The sequence below is a fragment of the Rhipicephalus microplus genome, chromosome 4, assembly GCF_043290135.1.
Source record: "Rhipicephalus microplus isolate Deutch F79 chromosome 4, USDA_Rmic, whole genome shotgun sequence".
Lineage (NCBI taxonomy): Eukaryota > Metazoa > Arthropoda > Arachnida > Ixodida > Ixodidae > Rhipicephalus > Rhipicephalus microplus.
In genome coordinates this window covers 226160166-226172385 of record NC_134703.1, presented here as the reverse complement: position 1 = coordinate 226172385, position 12220 = coordinate 226160166, and the positions used below count along the sequence as shown (strand labels likewise).

General features: G+C 40.5%; 1 protein-coding gene across 1 annotated transcript; it reads left to right on the top strand.

Annotated features, from left to right (window-relative positions):
* The first annotated feature begins 979 nt into the window (after positions 1-979).
* On the top strand, positions 980-12017 carry LOC142814486 (uncharacterized). The gene is made up of 3 exons (XM_075893246.1): positions 980-988; positions 1490-1727; positions 6915-12017. The coding sequence occupies exons 1-3, from the start codon at positions 980-982 to the stop codon at positions 7610-7612; spliced, it is 945 nt and encodes a 314-aa protein (XP_075749361.1). The 3' UTR covers positions 7613-12017.
* Positions 12018-12220: the final 203 nt, after the last annotated feature.

The following is a 12220-nucleotide window of genomic DNA, read 5'->3' as shown; positions in this document are numbered from 1 at the left end:
TATATATATATATATATATATATATATATATATATATAGTAAAAGATCAAAAATGCTAGCTAATGCTGCTAACAGGGGTAAATGCTAAAGCAGCAAGGCATAAGTAGACTACATCAGGGATGACAGGTTGCATTAAAAATATCATATTGGGACAACAACTTCAGAATAAAAGCCTGTTGGATTTTTCACAACGATGAAGGCTTTGAAATATAATATATATCTATGTTTTGCTTTCGTAGTTTTCTTACAGCAATATTTTGTTAAAGAGCAATAGGACCGGCTTATCCACTCGAACGTCGCTTAGTGTGGCGATGCTGAGCGCAGTGCCACTCAACGCGGTGCGACTGCACACTGGAGCGATGTAGTGCAGCCACAGAGGGTGCTTTGCAACATCTACTTCAACAATGGAGCATGTTTTACTCGCACAGCTGTGCTATACAGTTAGAGTGACACATCCCATTACATGTGCGCCGCTATGGTCAAGTGCCCTGCCACACCCTGATGCACTTGGTGAAGCACAGCCATGCAGTGCTGTGTTCCCCATTAGAGTGATTGAGTTCATACAATATTTTCTAACCTTAGTAAGCAGTGAGTGGAAACAAAATACAAAAGAGAAAAGAATTTGTTTCAGAAGGAAGGCAATGTAGGGGTTGTGTTTTTTTAAATGCTACAGACCACTTCTGACCTGTAGCAAATGGCCTTAATTGAAGCTCAAAATAAACAATTCCTAAGCATCTACCTTTATTCAGATCAAAAATTTGGTAAAAGTCATTTGCATTAAGGTAAATACAATTTCTCAAATGTAGTTACATTATATGAAAGAATCACTGGCAAGTGTAAACACTCTTGATAAGAAAGAGCACAGTATAAAGTCATGGGAGGCTAACAGCAAACAATACTGAAGCTGAAGTTAAAGGCTAGAGGGCTGTTTTTTTTTACATGTTGATAGCTGTCATCTCCAGTTGGTGGTTCAAACCGAATGACATTGGTAAGTAATATGCTAGAACCTCTACTCACGAGTTGCACTTAACTACTAACATTACCAACTGTTATCTGCCCAGGCCTATCATTTTTTTAAGTACTTGAAAAATGATTCTTATTATATAATTATAGATGAACAGTATATTTTGGATAAAAAATGTTGGCCATGGCATCAAGATATATGGCCCAATTACGATTTTTCTGGTTTATTCTCTTACCATGCACAGGCAATGGTACATGAGTTCTGCAACTCATTTGATGTGGAGTACACTATGCTGCCACATAAACATGCTGGGAAGTAGAAAAAAAAGCAACTTGTTGATCACACAGTTCAGTATTTCAGCACTCCAGAGGCGTATATCTCGTGCCTGCAATAGATGCTTATGCTTCAATATGGCAGTCTCTCTTTTATGGTATTTTTTTGCAAAACTATGTCCCTCTTATAAAATGGTGGAATGGGTTACTTATATCACATTATACGGCAGGGCGCCAATCAACTGTCGCACAGGTGGACAAGAGGCTGCTCTTCATCAAGCCTCCTCAGTGCTTCACTAGGTTCCCACACTCGATCAGAGAACGTTGCCATTGGAAGGCGAGTGAATGGTGCCACTGGCTCCTCTTCTATGCCGTGCCATGCTGCTCAGAGATCCTGCCACAGCGCCACCTGAACCACTTTGTGCTTCTTGTTGAAGCTGTGTACATACTCCTTTTAGAAGAGCTGACTTCGCCACAAGTTCAGCGTGCTGGTAAGTTGCTCAGATTGACTGTAGAGTGTAAAGGGTTATCCGTTAAGAGATGAAAATGTTTGCTTGATAATTTTCTTAGTTGCAAAGTCAATACGAAAGGTAAAATTCATGCTCAAATACAGGTGAGCGTAACATGGCTCTCATAGCAAATGCTTTTGTTCTAATGTGAAATCTTGTGTGGGTGGGTTTCTTGTTGCTTCTAAAAAGTGTGGTTGTTTAAAAGTATGGTTGTTTAAGAGTCCCTTTATAGACTTGGGCCTTTTAAAGAACAAACGCATTCCGTAGTAAAGTTGGTGATGATCATGTCTGAAAAGTATAAAGTGCCCAAGTGGCACATAAATGGTGGAAAATTAAAACAAAGCTGTGTTTTTTTCGTTCTTCATTGAAGTTAGATTTGAGAGAGGCAAAGGCAGCACACACGCATTCCACCATATGGTGCACTGCTTGGAATTTCCACAGCTGGTTGTTGTTCGCTTGATTCTATCTAGCCTTATGAAGGTGGATCGCTTACTACAGCGTGTGTTTGCAGTTCTTTGTTATACAATGGGTAGTGCCAAGTGCTTAGTGTAAAGGCGCTGAGAAGAAATGCAGAAAAAAATTTTGTGGGACAAAGGCGCAAGCAAGTGCAGCTTGCAAGACCGAAAGAAAGTCATTGGGGCCTTGTCACTTCACATTATGTGGCTTGCTCTTACATCACAATTTCAGAGGACATAAGGGAGATACACCACTTGTGTGTGCTAAACTTAGAAAAAGGGGGTGTGTGCATTGGCTGAGTCTGTTTTGTTTCCTGTAGAAGGCATCATAACAAAACAGTTCACATTCTTTGAACCAGCTCTATAATGAACCAATCTCAAATACAGTTCAGAAGAGATGCCCCTCATACAGTGCCTTGCAACTTGTTACCAACCATGATTCTCAATAAGGTATGTGAAGGGCTTTTGTAGTAGCCATATGTTTCTTTGTGACCTTGTGACGGGTTCGGTAAATAAAACCAGTCGGGCTAGCTGTGAAACCTTATTCTCTGGAGAGAAAAACAGGTGAGCGTTTCATTTACCTGAAAAAAATGTTTTCACAAAAACAAAAAAAAACACAAAATGGCGAATTCTAAGATCAGCAAAAGGTAGTCTAACAAACACTGGCAGTTCTCGTTAACAAGGGGAAACCCCTACGAGTCTAAAGTCTCTCCAGTTCTTGAGTTGAAGTCCAGACACGCAAGGAGATAGATACGGCTCACTAGTGGTTCGCGTTCTTTAACAGTCCAGCGGTGAAGCTGCCGTGGGGGCAGCGCTTAAGCTCAGGCCCATAGCTCGACGGCTCGTTCCCTCTCCCGGTAGACGACGTCATCTGCAGCACTGTCTTCAGCTCGAACACCAGAACCAGACCGTGCCGGGAACTAGCCGATAGCCTTGGTGGTGGTTGAATCGTCCCCAGGACTCCGTAATTGTCGTCGCCGGCTAGGTGCATGCCTTGACATCTCGGTACCTGCACCTGATAGCTCACATTCGGCACCCTAGCCGCGTTCTTGCTTGCTTGCTTGTTCCTTTCTTTTGTGGCTCTCACCCACTAAGGGGGATTGGCCAAGAAGCCGGTGGTTAATGCAAGTCAATACCTTTAGATTTTCTAGACTAGGGGAATATGATTACTGTGTTTTGACTGTGAAATTAATTTGCCGCAATGTAAAAAAAAGCACCCACACGATTCTTCCTCTTTCTCTGATGCCGGGGCTCTGGATTCCTTTCTGCGATATTCTTGTGGGTTTTCTCCTTTTTCAATTACCAGTGTTTCACGCACTGGCACAGGTAACGCATTGTCAGTAGTCCATCTTGCCGTGCCTAATTAAAAAATCACTTCACCCGTACACTTCACTCATATAACAGACCTTAATGCTTTATAGAGGAGTTCTCTGCCTGATAATCATATTAGAGAAATTAATAAAGATATAAATTTATAGAAATTAACAGCAGCACAACAATTATGATAAATGTTGCTCTCACATCAACATGCCCACCAAAAGTATTAGAATCTAGCATCACGTCATGGCAGTTGCCTTTGACCAGGCTTACGACCACATACATGAAAATTTTGATGGTGATGATGAGTGCCTGAACACTCACTGTGGAGATAAATGAAACAATATGGCAGCTGTGATATGAGCTGGTTATGGCACACAGAGACATGTGCCAATGCCAAAGTTTGTATTGGGCATGGGACAACTAGCATTAACCAACAAATATTACACACTCACCTGTGCAGCCCCCCCCCCCCCTTCACAGTAAAAAACATTTACCTCCTAAAAATTCATGCTGCATTACTTAAGGTATATTGCCACCTTCTCAGAAATCTTTTTTGATTTTGATGGCTTTGTGTTGGCAATAAAGTGGCTGTTTAAAAACCCAATTTGGGCATATTAGACAAAAAAGTGCAAGTATTCACAATGAATTACGGAAATAGTCAATAATATGCCTCCTCCTGCCCCTTATTGCGGGAACGATATTAAATACCGATCCTTTAACAGCAAATGAAAATCACCTGGCGGTGATGTAGCTGTACAATCAGGCTATGCAGTGAATTAGAATATTTGCACTGTTGTCAGTAATAAGTATAGTATATTAAAAAAACAGAAGAGGGTAATTTTAGATGGTTGCAATCCACTCAAAACCTTGCATCAAAAGCCATTGGCAGTTTCCAATTATTCAAATTCATTGTATAGATTATTGTTCCATAATTAAGCATAGGATTTTCATTGAGAAATGTTAAATCATTCAAAAGTTATGACTTTTGTTGCAAGAATAAACTAAAATTAAGCATTATATGGGCAATAACCGCGTACAAACTCACGGGACGAAGAGAATAGACACAAACAAGCGCTGTTTGTGTCTCTTCGTCTTGTGAGTTTGGGTGCTGTTCCTGCCCATAATATGTCACCAACTAGGCCAACTATCAGTCCTGCTTCAAAAATGAAGTTTTGAAAAAAAAGAAATAAAAGGAGTTTTCCTCTAGCCACTAGGCTCATAGCTGGGACCTTCCTCAGCTGCCACAATCCTCGTTTGGTGGTTCAGCTGCTCCTAGTTTTATAAATGTTTTTCTTGTCAGCCATTGACTGGCGGTTCACAATCTTCGAGTGATTGCGGTGCTTGCAGAGACAAGCTACTGTGCTGTTGTAACTAGGATTGATGTCAGCTTGCCTTAAGATATCTATCGTGCCACCATTTCGATTACAGAGCTGACATGTTCAATCTAACAGTCCAAAGAAAGCGGTGTGCGAGCCTACGTGGACAGTTTTGGGGACATGCTGCCAAAGTGCCCGACTGAAGCATTCATTCATGTTTTGGGTTTTTGCGCAGGCATAATTCATAAAAACATATTTAAACAGATGTGTGCCTACACAGTCTTTTCTTCATATAGCATGTCTTTCAAAAAACATCACTTGTGCTTGTATTGACTTGTGCCCAGCGGTTTCACTCAATTGTTTGCAGGTGCATCGACTTTTTACACTTTGCATTTCAGCCTTTGTTTAACTCAGAACTTAGCCAGATTTTGTTTTTATTGGCAAGATGACAATCTTGGTGAACTGATAAAGATAGCTTTCACAATGGTAGTACAGCACGTTGGCGCAATGTAAACATTGTGTCACATTCTGAGCCTCAATACGAGCAAATAATGCAATTAGCAATACAAAAGGCCACAATTACCATTACTCCATCTTAATAGGCTTTACAATACTTCTTCACAAACCAATCTAAATGTATCCTGCGAATTTGGGCACTAGTATAACTTTGTGTTACTGATCAAAATGTAAGTTTCATTTTCACAAAGCATCACTTCCAGATTTAGGGAAGTATACTGGTAATTTAAAAACGAAGATAACTGTCGAACAGAAATATATAGAGAAGTCGTTTGTGCTGCAGAGCAATCCTGAATGCCTGTACATTTGAATATGTTGAAAAGGGGAGATAGTTTTTTTTGAAGTATTGTTTTCAAAGGTGGCGACGTACCTTAAAGGGGTGCTATAAAGAAAAATGATTTCTCTTATATGAATAAACTAGCAATAGAAAGATGCCCGATAAAAAAAACCTCAAAGGAAACACTATTGCATAGCTCACGTCAACTTAAAAGGCATTTTGTAACATAGGTAAATAAAGCTCACGTACCACCAGAAGTTCACTGACACAGACTGTGGTCATAGCCAGTCAAATCAGTCGCCGGTGCTATGTAATGTGAAAAAAAGCTACGTAAGGTTATGCAAGAAGCTGAAAACTCGTTCAACTGAGCCATTGCAATCAATATTGATGTATATGTCTAAAGCCTTGAAACTAATACACAGTTATTCAAAGAGTTTAAATTTGTTTGAAAATGATTCTTGGGACTTTCTTTAGCGTTTCAAAGTGTTTATGCTAAATTATCAAATCCGTTTCGGGGTACCTTAAAAGCAGCACATGATGTGATGTGCAGCATGCTTTTTAGCATCATCTGCATTGTCACTGTCACTGTTGGTGCTTTCTCGACCATTTAGTTCTTGTGAAAGATTGTTGTCTTAAACATGGTCACTTTCCTAATTGCTGTAAAGAAATTAAGAATCGTCTCCTTTGATATGCCGAAACTACTCCACACCTCAATGTTTACAATGAAAGTGGCGTGGCTCAGAGAACATTTTATTTACAGTAAATTTCTTCAATAAATATGGCGTTGTAATCAGACGTCAACACAACACAAATATAAAACAAGATGTATGTTGCCACCACCACCAAAAACTAGTGCTTTCTAGATGGCCAGTGTAGTGCCGGTTACTGACACATTGCCTTCGGAAGAAGTTGTGCTGAAGTTGCATGTTACAGTTCTAGGTGTTTCTGTGCAGCCTCTGTTTCCAGTTCCCGTTAGGACGAGGTCTTTACCACACTGCTTCTAAAATAATAAGACTTGATATATATAATCACTGCCTTATGAAAACTTGATGTTTTGTGCATGACGAGTATTCTGCCCCTGTTCTCATTTACCGCATTGTTTTACCATGAAGAGGTGCAAATGTCAAAGTGGCATTACTAAAATGCACGACCTAAATTAGTTTAATATCTTCATTCATGTAATTTTTGGTTTTAGCATTGCCCATTGCGTCATATTAGGCCTTTTGAAGTGTTCAATTCCATTCAGAACTACAGCGTTCATTTAGTACTGAATATTAAAATCCAGGTCGTCTGCTACAAGAGTTCGTCTCCCGGACGAAGACACTCTACAGTCCACGCATGATGACATTTACCCTGCATCAACTGCTGCACCTTGCGTCTTCTGTGGAAAGGTTCGGGCCACTATGGGCACACTCTGCCTTTGTGTTCGAGAGTGGCAATGGAAGACTGCTGAAGACAATCACGGGAGCAAAAGGGGTGCCAAACCAGATTGTAGAGAGGCTCGTGATGTTGCAGCAGCTGCATCTTGTCACTAAACTACGGTCCTTTGAAACTAAGGTCAAAGATTTCACCTGTTCTCTTTTTGGCTATCCGAAAACTTTGGCAGTGACATCTATTGACTCAGTATCATTGTTTGGAAATCCTGATCCTCCGCCTGAGTTGACAGCAGAGGAAATCAGTGCTTTGCACTCAGTGTTTATGTCTGCAAGTGATTTCTATGAACATTTTCGTTTTGCCTTCAAGAGAACAATTTTGCATAGCAGGCATTATACGAGGGCAAAAAAGAGTGATAGCAGCATTGTGCGCACTGCTGAAGAAGAATATTTCGTGATCGACAGGATTGTTGTTGTGCAGAATTTCTCACACAATCCTGAAGAAATAATTCTTTTGTGCAAGAAAATAGTATGCACTGAAAGTAATGTCAAGCTGCCTGGCCACATTAAGGAGTTTTTTTTTCACATGTGTCTAAACCATCTGTGTTGAAGGTTTCGGATATTGTTGCACCTTGTTCGTTACTTGCATTTCCAGCTGATGAGAAAATGTATGTGTGTGATTTGCCGAACTCCATCGAACGAGACTGATGCCTTATGGGATATGTCATAGCAATTTCTAGTGCACAAATGCTGAAGGGACACTAAAGAACAATACAGTTGACTTCCGCAATTAGCAAATCGGCGAGGAAAGCGAAAAAAATTCCTCTTGCGGGAACTTATGTGGCATGAGAAAGCGACAGGGAAGAGGAAATTGACTGAAAAACATTTTATTGCAAAAAGTGTGTTCGCACACTGTATCAACCCTTCCTGCTGTTCACAAAACTACGCGGACACCACTTTGTCTACGTCCGGGAACAGTGCAACCATCCAGGTTTTGCTTCTAGCTCCCACGCCATTTTCAAGCATACCAATAATGGGAGCCTTCTTCTTGCCCTCAAATAATGGTGCCCTTGATGATTGTGGACAGCGAGCTGGACGAGATGCTGCATTCTTAGTAACGTACATTCTTTCTTTGCCCTTTTCTACCTGAATGACAATTTCAGCCTTATTTACTAGGGTGATGAACTTCCGCTTTTTCATTGAAGCGGGCATTTTTGTGGGCAGACAAATCGGCTTTCACGATCGCTTCATGCAATTTACGTTGGACTAAGCATACACAGTCACTGCTACCACTCCATACACGCGACGACGTGCGGCAGCAATGGGCACGCAAAGCCAACAAAGCTAGTGAACCACAACTTACTGCAGCGCAAGAAGCTCCATGTAGATGCCAATTTCGCTACCTAGTCTATGATTACGAGTTAGCATAATAAGCGGGTGTTTTCGTGCAAGTCTTAAAATATTACCACATGACCACTGTAAAGTTGTCACACATTCTTGCGGTTTGCATTTAAAGGTGTAAAGGTGTAGTTACTGCTAGTTAAATAAATTTTTGGCTTGGGCACTCTGCAGTGGCTCGTAGCGATGAACGAATGATCATCATCATGAACGCCAGCTTCTCTTTTTCGTAAACAGTCATGGTGGCGGCTACCCAAGTGCACTGTGGTCATAGTTTTTTTGCAATTCAAGTGTATTACTCATGCATTTGAGCAATTTATTAATGCAGGTAATGTCACGATAGTGAATTATTTACACACTTTTTTCTAAGAATTTCGTTATTCAAGGACTTCTGTTGAAATATGTTTCGTATTCGTGAGTCATCAAATGTAGTGACTCTCTTGTGCATTTACAGATTCTTCGAAAATATTTCGTCGCAGTAAGAATTGGGTTCCCTCAAAATTTAGTTATTGCATGTTACGACGGTACATAAACTTAGCCTGAACTTCTAAAATGCCATTCCAGAAACCTCAAGGTGCATGTTTCATAAAAAAACGTTAGTTTGAAAGGAAACCAAGGTTCGGTAGTTTGCATGCTATTAGCAAGCTCAGAAGTAGGCTTTTCAGTTCATTGCATTGACAAAGTGCAATACTCAGTTACTTTGAGTATAGAGGTTCCTTCCAAGGCACCCATCGGTAAATTAAGTCTTGCCCTACAGCTGCTCTTGATCAAGTTTTACGCGAAATTTGAGCAACCTATGACATCGCAAGGGTAGGGCAAAACTTCTAGGTTGCTATTAGGTGGAATTTTATGAGCCAGCATTGCACACTTAGCAGCAATGAATAATAAAATTATGTTTAGACTATGCCGCATCAGCGTGCAGAGCTTGGCAAAAATGAAACCTTTTTTTTTCACCTATGTGTTGAGAGGCAACGGCACCAGAAATTGTTTTCTTTCAATTTATCAAAAGAATGCACGCGTAATATTTTATACCATTTTGGAACCTTTTTTTCTGATATTTCCTTTTGCAATCTTTGTTTTTTTAAGGCAGTCTTACTATTTTTCTAAATTATATTGAGGGTCTGCTACGTCACGATTTTTGCACTATTGCATTCCACTGGTGGTGCATGTTGTGTGCTACATTTGCTCAATTTCTCAATTACTAATATGCAAATCTTTAAAATGATTTAGATGTTCTTGGACATCAACCTTTCACTTTATCATGAATAGTTGTTTGCTTCAAGTGTCTTTCTAAGGGTACTGACACAAAAACTTTGGCCTCGCGTTTTTCTGCTGCAATATATTGCTGGGGGCCTGTTAGTCATAACATGACGCATCCTTTGCTGCAGCACATGACAGATAAATAATTATAGGCCCCTCATTATTGACCACTTTCGGTTTCGATTTGAGAGAGAGCTTCAAACACGAGAAGCAACCGAGTGCAACTATCAACAGCTAGTGTGTGCAGCTCTCGACCACACTGGCACACAGAACTGTGACACACTTTTGCACGGTAACAAACCTATGCACATGGATATTTGTATACAGAGCTCACTTATTTTGAATTGAATCGTTAGCAGCTATTACCATGTACCTGAAGAAATTATGGAAACTACCTTGACATACTCAATCATAAGTGCACACATTCAATCATTTGAAAGGCATCAGTATGAATATGAGTGAGTGACAAGTGTCCTGAGAAAATCTAAGTAAAAACATCAGCGATTACTTACATGAGTGCAAGTTTCCATGTAGCATCATTGTGAGGGAATGTCAATGAGTGCGAGTTAGTCTGAGCTTGAATGCAAGTGACTACTCATGATTTGAGTGAGTGACGAGTGATGTGATCATGAACATGAGTGAACACTCAATGATGAGAGTAGGCGTGAGGGGGCGAATGGGTGAGCACTGAAGGGGGGAGTAGAGGGAATATTCTTCATTGAAGTTATGTGTGGATGTGAGTAAAGTGTGTGTGCAAGTAAAATGAATACTTATCAATGCAAGTACCAAAAGATTTCAAGCAAGCCCCCCCCCCCCCCCCCACTCCCCCTACAGCGAATAATAACCTTACCAGATTTGGGAGGGGGCACTTTCTCGTTGCTCGACTAGTCCCTGGCACTTATTTAACACCTCCCGCAAAAGGGAGAAGGGCACTTGCTTGGGTGGGGGTGCTTGCTTCGCATTTTGCAGTACCTACAAGTCTGATTATGGGTAATTGTCAAGGGGTGTGAGCAGGTGTAGTATGACAATTATATTGAACAGGCAACTATGAATTGGAGTTTGTACTCATGCTTATAAGTAACATTTTTCCACGAAAACTTCTGTATCTGTTTTATTACTTTTCCATATGCATCACTGTTATTCCTGTGATACTACAAGCTTTTTCATTACTCAAGCCTGTTTTTCATGCAATCTATACCTCATCCCCAATAATCATGATCCTGTAAGACTGCAGTATATAGAAATAATTAAATAAATATTCGGGATATCTCGGTCTACCCACAGTTCTTCATCACGGGGGGGGGGGGGGGAAGGTTCATTGCAACTCTCTTGCCCTACTTTAAAGTGAAAGTATGAGGCATATTTTGCACACTCCCCTCTTGGGGGAAACCTGTAGTTTAGGTGAAACCTGTTTCACCTCTTAGATGAAACCTCTGACTGTATGTTCATGCACTTTCCATGCACTAGCTTAAAGCCATTTATCGTGTGCGCCTTACAAAATCCATTCGTTTCCAAACCGTTTGTGTATTAGATACCCCTGTCACAGTAGACATTTCAGTGTAATTCGAATGGAATTAGATTTGTATATAATGAGATTATGTGGCTGCTACAGAGATATATACCATTAGAATTCAATGAATTAGGCAGTTCGAGAAACACATTTGCCGTCACAGTCAAACAAAATGTCTACCTTCTTAAGAGGTCGCATTCAGCATTACCGATTTGACCTGCATGCATGCGTACATGCTAATAATGTAGCTTTTGTAGGGCATCTATAATTTGAACTAGAATGCCGTCACAAATGTCTCTACTTTTCACCTGAGTGGCACTTGGATGCCGGTGTTGTCGGCGATGATGTAAACATACGGATGCCTCTGGGCATGTATATGCATGTATCCGTAGTGATGGCTCAGCTGCATGAGCGCAATGAACCCAGGCAGAGAAGAGACTCTTGCTTTCATAAAGCTGCGGCAGTTCTGTTGCAAGCTGTTCACGTGCATGTGCAAGACCGTGTTTTAAAGCGAAGAAATGCGAAACGCTCTGGGTTTTTGTTATGTATGAGGTTATGTGGGAGGTTATGCACCGCACGCCAGGTGTGCATATGTTACTTCGCATTCTAGAAAACCTAAATAGACACAATAAGGACGTTCATTTTGACGCTTTCTTTTCTGTCATGCTGCGCATGGTGTGTTGCTTGTGGTTATTCTATCAGCTGTTTGTACTGGTTAAGTGGGTCATTCTGGCTTATAGTGGCCATAAATTATGTGATATATAAAAATTCTGTGCACATTTATTTAGCAAATTCTTTCCACTTGTCTGTTCAGAAGAATAATAAAGTAATTGACAGTTACAAGGGAGCACCCACCCTGTCTGTGTTTCTTTCAATTGTGTGGTAGTTATTTTTGTGCGAAACTGACTATTCATTTCAGCATACCTTCACAATTTTTATCACTCTACATTTCTTTTCATCAACCTTTCCAGCAATTTCTTTCTGAATGGTCAACATTGATATCATGTATGGTCATAATGGCGTTACTTTTTTCGGGATGTGTACACCACA

What these genes read in the sequence shown, in the direction of transcription:
- LOC142814486 (XM_075893246.1), top strand. An exon ending in GCCACAAGTTCAGCGTGCTG is followed by an intron (nt 1,728 to 6,914) that starts GTAAGTTGCTCA and finishes ATTAAAATCCAG; the next exon opens with GTCGTCTGCTACAAGAGTTC.